The sequence below is a fragment of the Culex pipiens genome, chromosome 2 (assembly GCF_016801865.2).
Source record: "Culex pipiens pallens isolate TS chromosome 2, TS_CPP_V2, whole genome shotgun sequence".
NCBI classification, from domain to species: domain Eukaryota; kingdom Metazoa; phylum Arthropoda; class Insecta; order Diptera; family Culicidae; genus Culex; species Culex pipiens.
In genome coordinates this window covers 131,457,471-131,478,358 of record NC_068938.1, presented here as the reverse complement: position 1 = coordinate 131,478,358, position 20,888 = coordinate 131,457,471, and the positions used below count along the sequence as shown (strand labels likewise).

At 34.0% G+C, this 20,888-nt stretch overlaps 1 protein-coding gene across 1 annotated transcript in view; it reads left to right on the top strand.

The window, feature by feature from the left end:
* Nucleotides 1-1,128: 1,128 nt before the first annotated feature.
* Nucleotides 1,129-20,888, top strand: part of LOC120415324 (uncharacterized) — a 47,504-nt gene continuing 27,744 nt past the window's right edge. Inside the window, exons 1-3 of the mRNA XM_039576809.2 lie at nt 1,129-1,315; nt 5,313-5,735; nt 18,189-18,854. Of these exons, the coding sequence (XP_039432743.1) occupies nt 5,615-5,735; nt 18,189-18,854 (787 nt within the window). The 5' untranslated portion in view covers nt 1,129-1,315; nt 5,313-5,614. The remainder of the gene's footprint in view (nt 1,316-5,312; nt 5,736-18,188; nt 18,855-20,888) is intronic.

The window sequence follows — 20,888 nt, the reverse complement described above, 5'->3', positions numbered from 1 at the left end:
TTTTTGAATTTTCATTCATCGTTTTTGTATGGACAGCTGCAAAATTCGTATGGACAATTATATGGACAAACTAATCATGCCAAATGGCTTCTTTGGGCATACCAAAGGCACCAAAAAAGTTTCAGAAAGATTAAAAAATACAAAACAAAATCGAATGACCGAAATCTGAGAGAATTGCTCAATTGCAAAAAATAATATTCAAATGATTCTTAAATATCTTAAAATTCAATTCATTATGAAACCACAAGATCCTCTGCAATTACTCTTAGCTTTAAGTAAAATGTAATTAGAAAAGCCGACTCGATCCTAACCAGGTCTCAGCACTAAAAAGGACCTAATAAAAATAATTTAATGAAAAATATTATGAAATGTTAAGTTAAAAATTAATATCACTTCATTTTCTATTGCTTTGTGACATTAAATTTTATTTTGTAGAAATTGCAATAAATTTTCCATTTTGAGAATTCAAACATTGGGAAAATTTGGTTTACTAAATGTCGCGTAGTAGGTCATTAATTTTTAGCTGATTCACTTATATTTTTTTTATCACGAGCCCGCAGAGACTTGTAAATATAATGAGGCAAAATGTATTTTTTTTGCCATATGAAATGTTAGGATTGGAAAGAAAAGGTGGGAATACTTTATGAAAATCATACCTGTCAAAATTCCTAGCCTCAAAATTTTGGTCGCGAGTTGATTTTCTCCTCTAATAAAGGAAGATTAGATTCATTTCCATTGATTCAAATTTCCAAGCTAGGTGCAATTTTCTAAGTAAAGTGATTGTAAATAGGCCATTACTTGATTTCATGAGATTTAAAACATTGAAATGATTCCGTGAATCGAAAGACTTCGAGATTTATTGGTTCCAGAAGATTCATTGCATTCGAAAGTTTCTAAAAATTTAAAATTCAAGATTCCAAAAATCTTCCTCCACAATTGTCACCCCACCCTATCCTATCGTCGCGTATTGGCGCATGTATGTTTGTCTACACCGCACACATGGTCCCGCTGCCGACTCCCCATCGGGTTTTCGCAGCCCAGAGGCTTCTCCCTCAACCCAAACCAGCTGGTCGAGCTTGACGCTCCAAACGAAAGTTTACCTGCCGTTGGCTGGCGGATCGCGTGATTTCAGTTTCTGCACATTCGTGCTTCGAAACGGACGCGCGCGTTTCTTTCTCTCTGCGATTTGCTCCGAGTTTGCGAGTTTAATTTTTCGTGAAATCGTCGTGAATTTTGCTTGATGCACGAAGAACCGGTGACGAGTTCGGTGGTTCTCCACTAGTGGCGCTAGTGTGCAGGGTGATCTTTTGATGCGGTAGAGTTTTATGTTACATATATGTTTTGTTTCGAGAAATTTCTAACAAATTCAGCCAAATCCAACGAAGTGTGTCCGGCCAAAGTGTTATCAAAAGTGACCAACGGGTTGTTCCGTTACGTTACGGGTGTGGGCTAAAGTTTTTCGAGGTTATGTTATAGTGCTTGCCAAGTGTGACTTGCGTCTGGACGAATTGGGTTTGCGCGAGAAAGTGAAATTCCACCGGATTTAGTATAAGGTGCAATACCTTTTGTGGGAGGAAGAAACTCGCACGCCTGAGACAACATTCGGTTCTATACGTGCGAAATATTGGCGAGGAATTCGCTCCGAATCAAGTTGGCCGAGGCGAAAGTATTGTGTGTTTGGCATGCTGCGTTGGTGTGATGTAAAGAGAGTATTGTCGGTTTCGTGTCGAAAGAGGAATGCGCTGAAAATCGGAAAACATAGCCTACTCAGCGTCGCGTGGTGTACAAATTCGAGTAAATAAGTAATATGCAACGCACGATATCAACAATATATGTTTACAAGATGACTTGCTTGAATTTGGTGCACACACACACACGCAGTGAAAATAGGAAACAAACAACATGCAGCATTATGTACCGTTTGTTATCGTGCAGTCGCTAATGAGGCTTTCGAAATGGGACGAAAATAGGTTCTAATAAGCTGAAAATAGGTGCAAACTATGGAAAGCAAAACAAACTAAACTCACGATTTCTAGGTGAAATGTGACCAAAGTGTGCTTAAATTTTATGTTTTCATTTGTATTCCACCGTTTTATCTCTCCGATTTTTTTGTTTGTTTGTTTGCCATTGGTTGGAATCGAACCGAAGCGACGCTTGGACAATTAGGCCACACAATTAGCCAACTTGGCCCGTGCGGGGCACTCGCACAAGAAGAGTATCAATGGTTTATGCTAATTGTTTGATTGCATTGAGTCTGCCTGAGCTGGTGTGTTGAAATTGTAATGGATATGCCGAGGTGCAGTGTTGTTTTTTGCGTGAGGAGGAGCCGCATGTTGAATGAGGTTTTTATTGATGATTTTTTTTGTCGTGTGCTGGACATTAGTGATATTTTGCAATAAAGATGAAGATCGCGAGATATGCTGATTTGTTTTTATTTGCTCGTTTTTTTTTATCAAACTTATGTACTTTGATGAGAACAAAATGTAAAAAATAAAATAAAATGGTCTTGTTATATGTTATCGTCCCGCCCGTGTGGATCAATCGAACCGCGCACTAAACTCACAATCGAGAGGTTGCTGGTTCGAATCCCGCGGCGGGCACTCTTACAAATTCTAAGTGTAAATATGGGTATCCGGCGCCGTCGCTCCGTGCCGTACTCAAACACTTAGGAGCCAAGGGCGGCAAATTCCTTGTAGTTAAAAGGAAGACACTAGCGGTTGGTACTAGCAATAGTGGCCGACAGCTATAAAGTCAACTTCGTTTTTTAACAAAACAATTTTATTTCTTATGAGTTACAACAACAAAATGATTAAACTTGCAAAACACCCTGTACAATAAAATGTAAGCAGTAAGGGTACAACATATAATATTAATTCTTAAAAAAAATTATCAAGTAAGGCCATTTTGGATCACAGATTGGAAGTTAATTGGTTCTAATCGAGCTGTCAAAATAGGGTTCCTAGCGAGCGACAAGGCCTTGGAAGTATGAGGTTGGATTATTTTTGATCGAAAAACAAATTTTCTAACAAAACAACTCTTTTTACAATTAGAATAATTGTAAACAATAGTTTCACAAAGTCACAGTTCTAAACATCTTGTTATACGATTTAAAGCATTGCAACATTGCAAATTTTTCCTGTATTCAGAGGGTCATGCTAAGCAACTTTTGTTTTACAAAAAAACATGACTTCTCTAGGTTTATTTTTTTTTTTTTGTTTCATGTTTAGTATTTTTTCATCGTTATGTAACTTTAATATTTGAAAAAAATATTTATTTATTAAAACAATGATTTTCAAATAAATTCTAACTTAGAATGTTCAAAATCGCCAAAAACCTTAAAAGGCTTGGGCATAATTCAATTAAAACTCAAAATGCATCTGAAAGGATTTAAAAATAGTAGTTTATGCAACAAGTTGCAAAAAGATGTTTTTTTCAGCACGAGTCGTATATTTATCCAACGAGGTTCACCGAGGTGGATAAATATGAAGAATGCTGAAACAAATCAAGTTTTGCAACGAGTTCCATACAATATTTTTTGCAATTTCGAAAAACACCGATTGAGTGAAATATTAAGTTAAATTTTCATGTATTTTGTCAATAAATCGTTTAAATCAAAAAAATGTTGAAAAGTGTTACTTTTCGAAACAGGTGCTAAAAAGTTCAACTTTTCAGCACCCATTTCAGTGCTGAAAAGTAGAACTTTTCAGCATTTATTTTGAAAAGTGTTGCTATTCGATTCTGTTATTTTTGGTACAGAAAAGTAGGCTATTTCGTCGTTCAAGAATGGCAGGAAAAGTAAGTAGTTTCACGACGGAATTGTAAAAAGGACTAAAAAAATAAAAAAAAATGTGGAAAAAATTAAGAAGCTGGGTGACATCTAGTATTCTTAGAAACGAACCTGATTTTCAATTAATTTAATTTTAAGATTTACTTAATTTAATTTTTTAAATGGTGTAAATCGATGAAAATAAATATACGAGTTTGATAAAATTACACTAGAAAACCTTCTCTTGCCAAATCTATTGTTAGAATATCCAATTACATCAAAATGAATTATAGTTCTAATCATTGTTGAAAGGAACTCCAAAACTCTATTAGGTTATAAGAATTACGGAATTGTAAATTGATTATTTACTAATAAAATAAATTGAATTGAATTGAATCACTAGAAAATGGGATCTAAGGGGTCCCTCGAGCAAAACTCCACATCCAAAAATTGAACTAAAAAAGTATATATTTTTGTGTTCAACTGCCTTAACCCAAGCATTCTTAGTCTCAGAAGGTAGTCTAAATTGTTAAATTGTTTCAGATGTCCCCTAAAAGCTCCAGGTCGATTCGAGTTGATACACAGAAAAAATCAATTCTCGAAACCGTGAAGTCAGTTCACGATTATGAGAACCACGAAGGAATATATTCACGTTTATGGTGCAAATGCACCATACTCATGAATAAATTCCTTCGTGGATCTCACATTCGTGAACTTAATTCACGATTACGGGAATTGATTTTTTTTCTGTGTATTTGGATATTTTTTTTCACTAAAATGCCAATAACTTCCTTCAGATTTAACCAACTGGGATGCTTCACACCTCATGTTGTTTCGAGTTTGTTTTTACATCAATCAATCAATTAATAAGTGCTGGTTTAAAAACATAAAAACAAAATTAAACGTTGAACAACTAGCTTTCAAATCATTCTTCGCATCTTGCATAAACATCTTGTTTGCCGGTTTGCAAGGATAATTAACTAACTGTATCAACTCTCTTTGCAACATGCATTAACCGCCTATAATTTCCACTGAAGAGAGAGAAGCAAGAAAAATACCAGTTATCAATGTGGCTTTCTTCCAAACATTCACCACCCACCCACAAAAGATGGCAATTTGCTCTAGCGTGTTTGTTTGTATACCACCTGCTTTGAAACCCGTTACTTGGCTCTGCCCACCGATAATGGCACACGTGGATTTACCACGTGTGTCCGTGCCCGGGTAGATTGTTAAATTTCACGGATTGGTTTCGTTTCGGTAGCCTCAATACCGTTCACATTTTCGTACTAAGCAGCAGCAGTAGGAGGATGAGGTTTATCTTATCGATTTTTATCCGAAACGAATTACGGCGCGAGGAGAGATCGATTGGTTTGCATCAAATTGATCGTTTTCGAGCTGTTTGGATATTGTTGTTTTCTTTTTGGAATGTTGTTATTATTGCAATTTAAGCTTTAGCCGGAAAGGGTTATCTTGAATCGAGCACATTTGGTCACATTTCCGTTTCAAAAAAACGTTTTTTTTTTTGTTCTTTAAATCGTTTGTCCAGGTTGAATCAATGAGGCTGAGAAAGAGAAGAAAAAGTGCATTCGGAAAGTGTACTTTCACTGTTTGTGCTGCCGGTGCCGCGGTGAAATCGGCATCAACTAGCTCGTAGTGAGTGAATGTGAGCGAATTCTTTGGAGGAAAAAAATCTGTAAATATGTGAAGATCGTGAAGCGGTGCAAAAAGTGAAGAAGAAAAAGTTCATCTGTCAGTTAAGCTTGTGGTCGGGAGACATCAACGCGTGGCCAAGCGTCGAACACGCCCGGGAAGAGAAAAGTTCGCCAAACAACAAATCACGCGAGGAACATGAGCTTTTGGTGCTCCAATTGGCCAAGTATCGTCGTCATTGTTCTAGCTCTGTTTACCGTCGAAAAATGCCAGTCTGTAGCTACGGATGAGTTTGCAGGGCTGTCGGAGAGAGAAGTAGGTGAGTATCATAGAGTAGATTGTTTGTGTGACAATAAATTAAATTCATTTTTCTGGACCTCAGGTTTACATCTGGAGTTCTTTTTTTTTAAAAAAAGCCCAATGAATCAATGTTTATATTGTTAACTCTCCAATGACTAAAAAAGTTCCTCCTTCTCTACAGAAAACTTCACTTTTCTGGTTTTATTTTTTTGTTCATTTTTTTTGCTTCATTTTTATTTTTTTCATTTATTGTGTAAAGTTTATGTTATGTTTGCTCAAATCCCGAGGCGGACGCAAAAAATTCTAAGTGTAAATATAGGTATTCGGTGCCCTCTCCCCGTGCCATACCTTCACACTTAGGAGATCCGGGAGGCGGAGTCTTGTCGCAAAAAGAACGATACACGCCTGTAGATCCGTTGACGAAACCGCAAGGTTTAAGAGGGCCACATTATAAGGTGTTACGTCGATTCCGTTTTATGTTTGTTACTGATAGTATTTGAAAATAAGTAACTGTGAAATTTTGTGAGAAATTGGTTAAGGTTTAAGGGTCACTTTAAATCGTAAAGTTGGTAAAAAAATCTTTTCATACAAAAACTGTTGAGATGGACAACCATGTAGTCCTCATCGAGTCGACCTAGGCGGCCGAACCCCCTGTCGACCTCACGCGCATCTGTCAGAGCTGCAAAACAACAACAACAAGTGTGTTGCGTCATCCGTTGAAAAGCACGCGTTCAATAAAGTTCTCCAGTTTATTTTGATAAACTACGCGTTTTTCTCCGGAATAAATCCGACCAACCTGCCACTCTGCTCATCAAAAACGTCTTCTTTAAAACGCTAAAACTTGTCATGGTTAACCCGGATCATTTTGCAATCTTGGACAAAGTTGTTTGTCATTAAATTTTACATAAATTCGACCAATAGCGATCCTTAAACCTTTACCGATTTGGCTCAAAATTGGCACAGACATTATTTTTACCAAAAGAATTAAGAAAGAGGGTATCTCTTAAGATTTTCTAAAATTTAAATTTTTTCTTGTCACCCTACCGTACCCTACCGTAAACTGGGGTGACTTTGATAGGATTTTAATTTGTTTCTAGAATATTTTCCAAAAGGTGAGGTTTTTTACAAGATTATATTTTTTTAAACATGTACTGGGGTAGGCCACACAAAGTCCATGCATTATTTTGGAAAAAAAGATTTGCCTTTTGTCACCTTACTGAGGAAAGGCTATAAAATCACTCGAAAAATGAACTTCTTAATTCGACCTCGTAGACCCACCTTCACGTATACCTATCGACTCAGAATCATGTTCTGAGCAAATGTCTGTGTGGATGTGTGTAGGTGGGTGGACAAAAAAATTGTCACTCGATTATCTCCGGACTGGATGAACGAATTTTGACCGTATTAGTCTCATTCGATCCGTCTTGGGGTCTCATAGGTCTCTATTTGATATCAGCAAGTTTAGTTAAGTACTTCAAAAGTTCTGCTAAAAAAACGAATTTGGCGTATGTCCAGAAGATTGTAAAAAGGGTGATTTTTGCAAGAAACCCTATCATGTTATACATTTTCAGAAAGGTATTAAAAAGACCTTTCCAATGAGCCCAAAACATTGAAGATCTGACAACCCTATCAAAACTGTATACTTTCTGGAGGCCGGATCTGAGATATTGTGATAAAAATATTGTCTGAATCTTCCATGTAAACTTTCGTTGGATAGTTTTTTTTTATCAGACCTTGCCGATGAGCCAGAAAAATTGAAGGTTTGCGAACCCTATCAAAAGAAATCAGTAATAAAATTGATTTGTTAAACATGTTAAGGGACCACCCATAAACCACGTGGACACTTTTTTGGGAATCTGCCCCCCCCCTTCGTGGACAATTGTCCATACAAAAAAATCTTTTTTGTGTGGATCGTGGACAATCGCCATACCACTGATATTGCCTATAAATATGGAGTTTTTTTAGTTTTGTTTCAAAAACACATATTATTTATTATTAACAAACTTATTCAACATTCTCCTAGTGGAAAATTATCTTAGGAATCCGAAAATGCATTCCGTTTTCCGATTCAAAATTACATTGAGTTCATTGATAAAATCATGACACTTTGAGAAGTTTAAAATAATGACTTTCATCAACATTTTCTTAACTATAGTTAACAAACTTTTTAAAATTTTCAAAATATTATGAAAAGTTCTTTTTGAGGTACTTTGAACACTTCTCTACCACGGTCAGTATGATTCTAAACAATTTCCGTACGTGCGGAAAAATCTAAAACCTATCAAAGTCACCCCGTTCACGGTACTAATTTTTACATATAATATAGAAAATGTTAGCGAAAAACACAGCCAAAGTTGACCCCAGAAAAAAATGTCACCTTTAAAAGCAGTGGCAACGTTATAAAAAACAAGTCATACTTCCACCCCTCTAATTTTCTTAAATGTTAAGAGTTCCAATGCTTTTTAAAGATCACAAATTTTTAAAAAAGGTTTTTGAGGGTTAAATTGTTAAATTGTTAAATTGTTAAATTGTTAAATTGTGAAATTGTTAAATTGTTAAATTGTTAAATTGTTAAATTGTTAAATTGTTAAATTGTTAAATTGTTAAATTGTTAAATTGTTAAATTGTTAAATTGTTAAATTGTTAAATTGTTAAATTGTTAAATTGTTAAATTGTTAAATTGTTAAATTGTTAAATTGTTAAATTGTTAAATTGTTAAATTGTTAAATTGTTAAATTGTTAAATTGTTAAATTGTTAAATTGTTAAATTGTTAAATTGTTAAATTGTTAAATTGTTAAATTGTTAAATTGTTAAATTGTTAAATTGTTAAATTGTTAAATTGTTAAATTGTTAAATTGTTAAATTGTTAAATTGTTAAATTGTTAAATTGTTAAATTGTTAAATTGTTAAATTGTTAAATTGTTAAATTGTTAAATTGTTAAATTGTTAAATTGTTAAATTGTTAAATTGTTAAATTGTTAAATTGTTAAATTGTTAAATTGTTAAATTGTTAAATTGTTAAATGAAATGAAAGTACAATAAAATAACTCAAACAGCAGGAAAAAACGTTCATATTTTGTTTAAAAAAAAGTGTTTCACTAAATTTTTACTTTAACATTGTAAATAATTTAAACAATTTGATGGCATTTATCTTCAGTCACGACATGGATAATCGTGCAACTCCTTATTAGGAAAACGAAAGCGTGAGCAAACTCTCTAGATCGTTGCTCTTTCGAGATGTGTAAATTTATGTTGCGTTTCCTGTGTAGTTGACATTTTCGCCTTAAAATAAACTTTTATAAAAAAATTCGATTTGGTTGCAGGCTAAAAAATGTTATGGGCAGAATTTCAATCGATTTATGAATTTGGTCTAATTTAAAAAATATATATAAATCTAATTTCGTTTTCAAAATTCTTAAGTGATAAAATGGCCTGCTTATCATCAACTAAAACTTTTCAGCACTTGTATCGAAAAGTAATACCTTTCGAACTTGGTTTTTGAATTGAACAAACACACGATCGTTAAAACTAACGTTTTACTGGAATTCCTATTCAAAATGTGGGAATTGCAACTTCCTGCAAAATTCATTTTTTTTCTCGTGCTCATGCTGAAAAAAAACATCATTTGCATAAACTATTATTTCGCGAATTACAGGCACCTCCCGAATGGGTTGTTTTGCTTACGTATAAACTAGTCTAAAAATAGGATCACCTACCCTGTATCCGGTTGGTTTTGTTAACCAAAATCCGCCCAAAACCCGAATGACCACCTTCTTTGGTTTATTTTGTCACGTCATTCACAACAAACACCATAATCGCCTTCCGGCATGATTTTTATTTTACTTTTTATGTCGCATGATGATTACTGAATTTGTGGCTTAAAGTGCACAATAGAGCTTTTTTTATTATTTTATTTCGCTTTTGCTTAAAAAAAAACCAGCAAAAACCGCCTAAAACAAGCATATTTCTAGTTCACCTTCGACCATCGTGTCATGTCCCTGTCACATACGTGAGTAAATAGAAGAAGAAAAAAACTTGATTTTGGTACTTTCTCTTGCAGTGGTGTTGAACCCAGACCCGACGGTCATCATCACCTCAAGCAACAACAAACTGTGTATACGCGACAGGTTTTGTGGAAGTCTCTTAGTTTGGTTCAAAGTCAAGTTCAAAGTTGCTTTTAATGCTAGTTTTGAGGTTGGCAGCTAATGACAGCTAGTTTTGGAGTTATGACTGCATCAGGTTTTCCTGTTCAACAGGAGAGTTCATTTTGGAGGATTGCAGGATTGAGATTTAAGTAACGAAACAATAAGGCCGTTCTAAATATTTCTTCAGGTTTTTTTCTTTTTTATATGAAAAGTATAATTTAAGAGATTAAACTTTTACTGTACCAAGCAAAAAAATTAAACTAAATTTCAATTTCTATCATCCACTTCGTTACGTAAAACGTCCTTGAGCTTTAATTTAAAAAATGCCCTTACCCCTGACTGAAGTAATGTAATCATAATAACGTTGCCCGCACAAACTAGCTGATGATTTAACACCTCTGCTGGGCCTTCCCGTCATCAATGTTAATGTACTTGATGTCTGCAACAAGCAACGAGCAAATCGCACAAAAACCGTACTGCTTCAATTTGTCTATGGTTCGAGCCCCCTTTTCGTCATTATTACAGAGGATTGCAATATCTTCGCACCCCTCGTCTTCAACGACGGGGTCTCTATAGGGCCTATGAAGCACGTGGTCAAAATTGTAAAAAAAACTACACAGTTGTAAAAAATGTAGTTAAATTTAAGCTATTTAGCAATTTTATGTAATACCAAAATGTAAATAAATTCTCAAAGTTTAATTTTTTAAATAAATTGTTACTGTGCACTAAAACCTGCTTCAAACCAAAAATTCGTTAATTTTAAGGTAAACATTTTGGGGAGTCAATTTTCAAACAGCACACCACACCCCCAAATAAGAGTGGCTGACCGCGAAAATTGCGCGCCTTCACATGGCGGTGCGTAAAATTTCATTGCCGCGGTGATAATTTGAATTAAATGTTTCAAAATCAATATCGGGTGCAATTATGATGTTTAGGTGAGCCGACGCGCGCGCGGTATAACTTAAAAAGGCAATAAACAAGAGATGAATGCCGCTCCGAAACAGATTGCGGTGCGGAAAAAAAATTACTTGAAAAGCATTTTATTTAGTTTTTTCCCCTCTCGTTTGAATGCAATTTGATGCGAAACAGCTTGACCACTGTAAAACTAAGCTCATGGTTTCAATTCAATGTTATTGATAAGGCAACAAAAAAAGTACCAACAGCTTGAAATGATTGAACACAACATAATGGGAAAAGTTGTGTGGGAATTGAATAAATGCTACCATTATCGGATAGTTGATTGGCACTCTGTGTGAGACCCCTTGGTTAAGAGATAGTTGTTTGCAATGGGGCAATTTAATTTATCCACTTGTAAGAAAGAGTTTTGTTATCTTGAGAAATTGTGAAAAAATAAATGAAATGTGAAAAAAATAATGTTTTTGTCAAATTTACAATTAAATCATAGCTGATCATAGCTCATTTAATGATTTAAACAAAAAAACCCATTTAATATCACCAGAGGTGAAACAGAGCCTTTCTTACAAAATGGTGAAACTCCGACAAATATATTGGTACAATTAATTTTTCAGGAACATGATGATATCACCCAGTGAGAATTTGACCTAAAGCTTCGAATCTTTTTAGGCTAAACCTGGAATACCATATTTTTTTTATTTTCATTATGGGTCGCAAGATAATAATATTCAATTAAAAAACATATTGTATTGATATTATTAGAAAAAAAGTTCTTTGTCAAAATAAAGGGTACTCATTATTTAATGTTAGACTATGATTAACTAAAAAAACTAACTTAATCCACCTATGTGGTTGATGCCTTCCTCACTTTTTACCAACAATGGGTAATATGAGTGGTTTGGACACACATTTCAGCTATTTTTTTTAGATCTAGAAAAATAAGTACACAGATATAACTTAGGTGGTCATAACTCGAGACAGGGTTGCCAGATCTTAAATGTTGTAAGCCCGATAAAAAGGTCTCTCGATTACCTAACCAACGATGGGTCGGATGATGGATCCGGACATCGTTTACATGCATATAAATGAGATCCGGATATATGTGAATACACATTTTTATACATAACTTTTGAACTAGTTATCAAAACTTCAAACAGCTTTTAATAAAAAGTTTATTTTTAGAGCAGGATTATAGCCTTACCTTAGTGAGGAAGGCAAAATATGTATCGATATTGCACTTTGTCAATCTATTATGAAAAGCCAGAAAGAACACTTTCACGCGCAAGCGTAATTCTGTATAAAACCAAAAATTTAATAGGAAAAAAAGGTTAACATAAGACGTAAAACACTAATATGGCTTTATCTCTGAAAATAAATGTTGGAAAAGCTTCAAATTTTGGGCACAAGCAGTTTATGGCGCATGTTTTCGAATGGCTTTTTGTTTGAAACTGAATCTTTTAATTTGATAGTGTTATATATATATAAAATTAAAATATATGTAAAATAGTCCAAAAAATATCTCTAAAAATTACCACATTTTCTGGTCGAAAATTGTGGATCAAAAAATAGAATGTTCGTCTCCGACCCCACGGCTACAAATCTGAAATATAAAAATTGTGAGTTTTACGAGCGGTTTTTAGAAGACACAAACTTTTAAGATACAGCCATCGCACAAGTGTTTCAGAAAAAGAACTCTCAAAAATCAGGCTCTGAGTTCCGGGTTTCGGGCCAAATTTCATTCGAAAAAGCGCATCAAAACCTTCAAATTAGTAACAGGATTTTTTTTCTGGGAATATTCCTCGCCGTGCACGATTTTTTTAAGATTTCTGAGAAAAACGTTTTTTTCCAAATGCAAACCATAAACCTTTTTTTTGTAAGAAGGTCAAAAATGTACTTCTGAGACAATTTTTTTTATTATTATTTTGAAGGAAATTTTGACCGTTTCGAGTGCCCAAATATGGAAAAATGTATCATAAACTCACTTCACATGCTCAGCATTGCTTTAAGGCATCTGGGCCAAATATGAGCAAAATCGGTTGACATAAATCCACACTTAAGGTTGGAGTTTGTATGGGAAAATCTAAAAGAAAATGTATGGGAAAACTCATTTTTAACTATTTTGTCAAATGGTGGTGTAAATTCCATTCAAATATTCCCAAAATCGTAATTTACATATTTTTTGTGTAAATATGTTCATGCAAATTACATGCGAGTTGAATTTCCCATTCCAACTTTTTTGAAGGTTTGGGAGTTGGAGTGATATCAGAATTTTGAGAAGGTATTTTATCCATTTGGTAATGCAGTAAGTTATGATCAGAACCATTAAAAAATGTATTCTGATAAATTCAAATGTTTATTTATTTATTTATTTATTTATTTATTTATTTATTTATTTATTTATTTATTTATTTATTTATTTAATTAAAATAATGTAACTTAAGGCTTAGCCTTTTAATTTGTTACAAAGTGTGCAGATGCAGGATTTAATTCAATATCGATAAATCGATTCCTTAATGCTATGCTTCTCTTTATCCTAATTCTAATTTACGCTGGCGAGTTCTGACAGTAGGTTTTCTTTGAAATTTTTATAAGAATGACTATTTTTTATACTAATGCTTAATTGATTCCAATTCACAACCCCTCTTGCAAAGAAAGATTGACTATAGTAAAAAGACGAATGTTGCGGTATCAAAAAACTTTTAGTTCTTGTAGATCTTAACGGTCTGAGCTTAGTATATAGATATTCTGGTTTTTTAGTATGAATAATTCTGAACAAGTTAACACATGAACGAAATTTATAGAATTGCGAGAAATTGCATCCAATAAGTGTTTTCTGCAAGTGAGTAACTCTAGATATTCTTGGAAGGTTATAAACAAATCTTATACATGAATTAAGTGCCACCCTAAGTCGATCAAGGGCTGCCATAGATGCATTTGTGTACAAGAAATCTCCATAAATAAAATGCGGAAAAAGCAGGGTTTTAAAAATTCGAATTTTTGTTGCTATGTCTAGATGTCTGGCTACAAGATGTAATTTTTTTAATGTTCCATAAATTTTTCCACACTGAATGTTTATTTGGGCCTCCCAACATAAATTACACATAAAGGTTATCCCAAGATTTACAACTTTATCAACAAAAACAATTAGGTCACCATTCAAAAACAACATGGGATGGTTAATTTTAATCTTGGAATGACTAAATAGAATTGCTTGCGTTTTAGACGAATTTATAAACAACAAGTTACGTTGAGACCAGAGCCAAACACTATGAAGATCGGAATTAATTTTTCGTGCAACAACATCAATATTATAATTAACATCAGCGTTGAAGTATATTTGGACATCATCAGCAAATAAATGCACCGAACAAAAAGTTAGAACCGATGGAAGATCATTTATATCATTTATGTTTATCAATTATTTGACACCAAATGTCGATGTTGATCAACTTTACGCCCTTTTTATATTTGTTTTTATGTTCGAAAAATGCCACCTTTTGAGCATTATTGACAAGTTTTGGTTAGTTTTTAAATTACCATGATTTTGAAAAATATAAAAAACACCCAAAATTACCAAAAAATATTCTTTTAGATGTAAAATAGATTTGCCAAAGTAGGTACTTCTGAGAAATTGTGATGAGTCTCCGCTGCTAGTTTTAGTTAATTAATGATTAGCTTTTTTCCAATTTAAAATTAGAAGGTATGGGTATTTATCTCTTTCCGGTATTTGGCCTTATATAAAATGAAAATCGTGAAAAAATGTTTTTTAAGAGCAATTCCAGCTCAAATCATTAATTTTTCAGGTACTTTTGTACCCGACCCTCTACGATTTCAATGATTTTTGTAGACATGTTGTGTATATGTGGTCAGTTGCACTCGAAAATGACATTTGAGAAGGGTGTAAGTTATTTAAATATTTTTGTATTTCGTAATTCAAAAATTACTGTATCTCGAAGCCGTTGCATCGTATCAAAAAGCGATAAAAACTACACTAAAAGAAAAATACACGCCATTTCTATGAGATTTTTTAATTTTGTTTGTTCTAAAAACTTCATCATCCCGGTACGAGAATCGAACTCACGACCTCTGGATTGGAAACCCAGCACGCCGCTAGTCGAAACCCATCCCCTACCGGTCAGTATTCCCAGTGAGCAAATTTACTCTTTTAAGGGATCTGACTTTGCCGAGCCAGACAGGAATCGAACCCATCACCTGCCGCTTACAAGGCGAAATCCGTGATGGGTTCGAATTTTTGTTGCGAAATTAGCTGTTACAAAAAAAAAAAAAAAAAAAGATGTTACAAAAAAACTCACAAAAAATGCAGGATGATATAAACGAAACTATTGGCACAAAAAATGCAGGATGATATGTCTCTCTTAAAAAAAACAAAAATCATTTACTAAAACTTTTTTTTCTTCAAAACTGGTCTGAACATCGAAATTTTCAAAAATCGATAGTGTGAATCGATTCCCCAGACAATTTTACATAAAAGTCTCCATATTGACCATTGTCCTAAGTTGAATCCATGTGATGATACAGTGGTTTAAAAAAAAAAAGTTTGATAAAACAGGGGTTTTGGCAATTTCTATACGACAGACTTCATTTTTCAGTCTCGTAAATATTTTTACCAAAAAACTCGTCCAATTTCCCATAAGTATGTCTTTGACCCCTTTTTGATTTGACTCGTTTTATTACTTAAGTAAGTTTGTTTACTATCCAGGCTTGTCAAAACAACCCCACGGCGTGTTTTCTGGGCAACCTTAAGGAGAAAAAATAGTCATCGCTACTTTCAAATGTGTTTTATAGGAAATTTTCTCAGCTTTCCCATGCTTCTAAGAGCGAAATGTTTCATCGAGAAATTTCTGAGATATCTTTATTTTCAGTTTTTTGTTTTTAAATCCTTCATCATTTAAAAGAAACTTTTTATTAACAGTTCAGGAAACATGTCAAATGATGTGTTTTATGTGTCATTTGATCATCAAAATGTGCAAAATAAGACAAGAAACAAATTTGTAAAAGGTTGCAAATCGCTAAACATTAAAAAAAATAAGTTTTAACCGAGTTTTTGAATATGCCGGATTAATTCAGAAATTTAAGTCAGAAAACCATAATAAAAATTATTTACTAGAATCAATACATTATTACATAATTTTTGTGTAAAATATCAGCCGTCTGCTCTAATTTTTGCAGGTTTGAGATTGTTAAGGGTAATTAGATTTTTATGAATAAACATCATATTTCCTTAACCAAACATTAACCAGTTGCATGGATACCAAAACATGATAATTACTCGAAATTGAACTACAAATTACTATGTAGAGTTTCAGGGAAAATACTTTTCATGAGTAGGAAAATTTATTTTTTAGTTTTTTATGTATGAAATGATCAAGTAATTAGCAATGTAATCATCTGTTTTAAAAACGTTTTACAAGTATCTTGAGTTTTGTTGAAATAGATTGTAATGGCTTCTGTTTGATTTTTCGTTGAAATTAACATTTTATTTTTGTTCAACCAAAAAAATGTTTGTGAATGTGTTTTCAACATTATCAGTTGAAATACACGAATATTATTACTACTTTCAAACGCATTTTCAACAGTTAAAATAAAATTACTTTATACTTATTAATATATCATTTAAAGCATGCAACAGTAATTTGTAGTGTTTTTTTCTTTGTTCCTGGTTCATGTTTGTTTATGGAAATATCATATTTATTCATACAAATGCAATAATACCCTTAACAATCTCACACCTGCAAAAATTTTGGTTGTATCAGCCAAATCAGAGCAGACACGTGATATATTTCGACAAAAATTATGTAATAATCTATTAATTCCAGTAAAATTTTCATTGAAACACGGTTTTATGATTTTAATTACTGAATTAATCCAACAAATTTAAAACTCAGTTAAAATATAATTTTCAAAATGTTTAGCGATTTGCAACCTTCTACAAATTTGTTTCTTGGCTTATTTTGCACATTTTGATGAGTAAATGACACATAAGACACATTATTTGACTAATTTCCTGAACTGTTTTTCAAAAGTTTTCAATAAATGATGAATGATTTTAAAACAAAAAACTTAAAATAAAGATAGGTCAGAAATTTCTCGATGCCACATTTCGCTCTCTGAAGCATTGGAAAGCTGAGAAAATTTCCTATAAGACACATTTGAAAGTAGCGATGACTATTTTTTCTCCTTAAGGTTGTTCTAGAAAACACGCCGTGACCCATTTGACAATTTTCCGAACTTTGTTTTTTTCCCATTTGTCCCGATTCGCCCCAGATGACGGTTTTGGGCAGTCAAACTCAACGCGTCGGCGTAATTCATTCAGAGAAATCCACCCTTCGGTCATGGAACTTGTATAACTAATATATTCTAACCAAAACTCCCCAAAAGTTTCAAATACCATTTTGAAAACAATCAGTAAACCAGAACTCGCTTAAACTTTTAGGTTTAATTTGATAACAACGGGAGCGTTCTTATATTACGTAAGGCATTTGGGGGGACGGGGGTTGGAGGTCGTGTTACGCTCCACACATTTTTTTTAAATTGTATGGAAATTTTGTTACGAGAGTGGGGGTCTAACAATTGCGTTACGTAATAGAAGAACGGTCCCAAATCTATTACCCCAAATATTACATTAATTTTCGAATATTTATTTTAAAGCTAAGGCTAGGGTTGGATAAGACTCTCTTTCTCTTTCGCTGTTCAACTAGTGTTTTATTACCTAGAAATTAATTACTCTATCACCTACAAACATTGATCCACAGAATGACTTCCCACTGGCACTGTTGTTACATCAAATGTGTATCATTAGCTTGGACTAATTAATTCAAACGCAGGCACATGGTGTAACACTGCACCGTATGTAGAGCGTAAGACTATCAACGATTTTTCCGGCTCGTTTACGATTTAATACACTAATTTATTATTTCTAAGTTGATTTTTTGTTTGGTATTTTTTATCCTATTAAAAACTTCTCATTTTTTTGTTTATTTTTAAACAGTTTTTTTCGTAAAACAAATTGTGATTAAAACTATTATTTACCCAAGTATCTCAAAGTGAATAGTTTCACTCTCAAATCGCGTCATGATTCGCCGACTTTGAAAACGTCTCCGCCAAAAGCCACCGAAATGTGACGAAGTGCAGTGCAGCTGATCAGCTGGGTGGCAAAAGCCGTCGATTTTCACTTCTCCCAAGCTTGATTATGATCTTCTTCGCATCGTCTGATGGTTTTGTTCAAAACATTCGTAATCGTTTAATGAGTGAATCACATCTTTTGGAGGTGTTTTGTCGTAGGTCATGTGTACAGCATTTTTTCTATTTCATTTAATGTTTTTTGTTGTCTGTTAATTTTGATTGTTATATTTTTTAGTACATAAATCTATTTTTTTTTCTTTTTTTTCAGTGGATGCACTAGTCAGAAAGTGGGCCCCGCTGGTTTGGTTGGCGCCGAACGAAAAATACCTGCCAGGATCGGTAACGACCTTCCTGGAGCACGTCCACGCCGAGAAGGCCAAGATCGTAACGGTCTACCCGGGCAGTGAGCTGCAGGACGTGAGCGAACTGCACCACTACTCGCCCTATTACTATGACAACGAGAACGAGCTGACCTACTATGATCCGACGGTGCGTCAGGCGCGCAACCGCAACAAGCGCAACTTCCGCGATCCGGCCACGTCGCTGGATCTGCTGTTTGACCTGCCGATTGGCAACGAGTCCAAGAACTGGTACCTGGTCACGAACAACGACATCGACGAGCTGATAGCGGACAAGAGTTCCTTCATTCACGGACAGAATCCGCAAACTGAAAATGTGCCAATTTATGCCGTCGTCAGCATGTGCCGTACCGGGGCTGGCGTGGATGTCCGGCCCGGGGGATCTCCGCCGATGGCCGTCGTTGCTGCGGCGGCGGCAGCAGCCGGTATTGGGGCTGCTGGAGTAGCCCCACCGGTGGTAACCGTCCAACCGGTGCCACTTTCGTCCACTGTGCCACTGCAGCAGCCGTCGACGACCACGTTTCCAACGCCGGTGTCGGTCGGAATGCACCACTTTAGTAGCCATCAGGAGAATGGTGAGTTTGATGGTTTTTTTATGTAGTCAAAATGGGCATTTTCGTAGTATAGCGATTTGAAGGTCTCGGGACCAAAGAGCTCAAAGCTGAACATTTCTTTTCATGATTTTTCGGGAAGCTTTACGTGACATATCCAAATATAGGGTTCCGAGATATAAAAAAATGATCGGATTTCTGTACACAAATCTAACATAAAGCTTGTGTCTCCAGCAAAATGTAAGGGGAACTAATTTCGATGGAGTAGCATGATACCAAGCGCCTCCATAGATTTATTCTGAGCAAAGGAGATTTAATAGAGGCGTTTGGTTTTTTTTTTGTTTTATAATGATTCCATATAATTTATACATCGATTTTGAGATCAAAATTGATTTCTATCGATTGGAACTGTTCAGGGAGCACAATTTCTAACATGAAGAAAAATCAGTCGTTGAGTGCCATCCATAAACCACGTGGGCACTATAGGAAGGGAGAAGGGGAGGGGGGGGTTTGGCAAGTGTCCTCTTTTTTTGTATGGACAATTGTCAACGAGGGTGGGAGGAGGGGGAGTTGTTGAGATGTCCAAAAAAAATGTTCACGTGGTTCATGGATGGTCCCTTATTGATATTGACATTCAAAACATTAGCTTTGTAATAAATCCTTACTAAATCTAATAATACCGTAAAACTTTGATACTGACCGTGGTGTAGATGAGCAATTCTCCACGAAATCGGTCTTTTTTTGGAATTTTAATTTTTGTATTTTTTAATCCGGCTGAAACTTTTTTGGTGCCTTCGGTATGCCCAAAAAAGCCATTTTGCATCATTAGATTCTCCATTTAATTTTCCATACAAATTTGGCAGCTGTCCATACAAAAATGATTTATGAAAATTCAAAAATCTGTATCTTTTGGAGGAATTTTTTGATCGATTTTGGGTCTTCAGCAAAGTTGTAGGTATGGATATGGACTACACTGAAAAAAAATGATACACGGTAAAAAAAATTTTGGTGATTTTTTATTTAACTTTTTGTCACTAAAACTCTATTTTTATTTTTTGATATGTTTTAGAGGACATCAAATGCCAACTTTTCAGAAATTTCCAAGTTGTGCAAAAAATCTTTGACCGAATTATGATTTTTTTTTATCAAATTCAATATTACACCCTTTTGAAATATTTGTCTTGTTTTAAAATTTTTTTAAATTTTTTTTTTCGAGGAAATCGGAAAATTTCACGAATGTTTCATATTTTACCATTGTAAATCGGACCATTAGTTGCTGAGATATCGACATTAGAAAATATTGGACTTTTAGGGTGAGACTTAGAAAACATCAATTTTCCTGTTTTTAAACACTTGTATGGCAATATCTCAGCAACTAGGTAAGTGTCGTATCAACAAAGTTCAAAAAAGCAAAATATAGAGAATTTTCTCAGCTTATCAAAAATATTTTTTTAAAAAGTGGGCAAACATGTGCACTAATTTTAGAAAATGAAAAACTGCGACTATTTTCAAAAAAGTCACCTAAAAATGGATTTAACTTGAAAACGGTGCACTTTATCAAAATTTCACTAAAGTACTTTTTGATTGCAAATTTGATTTTACATCGAAAAATGAAGTTGAAAAATTTTTACGAGCAATATTTCGATTTTTTGAAAAAATCTGTATGGATTCAAAAAATTCATAACTCGGTCAAAGATTTTTGCACAACCTGGAAATTTCTGAAAAGTTGGCATTTGATGTCCTCTAAAACATATCAAAAAATAAAAATAGTGTTTTTTTTTTTGCAAATCAAGTTTATGTGACAAAAAGTTAAATAAAAAATCATTTAAAAATTTTTTGCCGCGTATCATTTTTTTTTCAGTGTAGTCTATATCCATACCTACAACTTTGTCCAAGACACCAAAACGATCAAAAAATTCCTTCAAAAGATACAGATTTTTGAATTTTCATACATCATTTTTGAATGGACAGCTGCCAAATTTGTATGGAAAATTATATGGAGAATTTAATGATGCAAAATGGCTTCTTTGGGCATACCGAAGGCACCAAAAAAGTTTT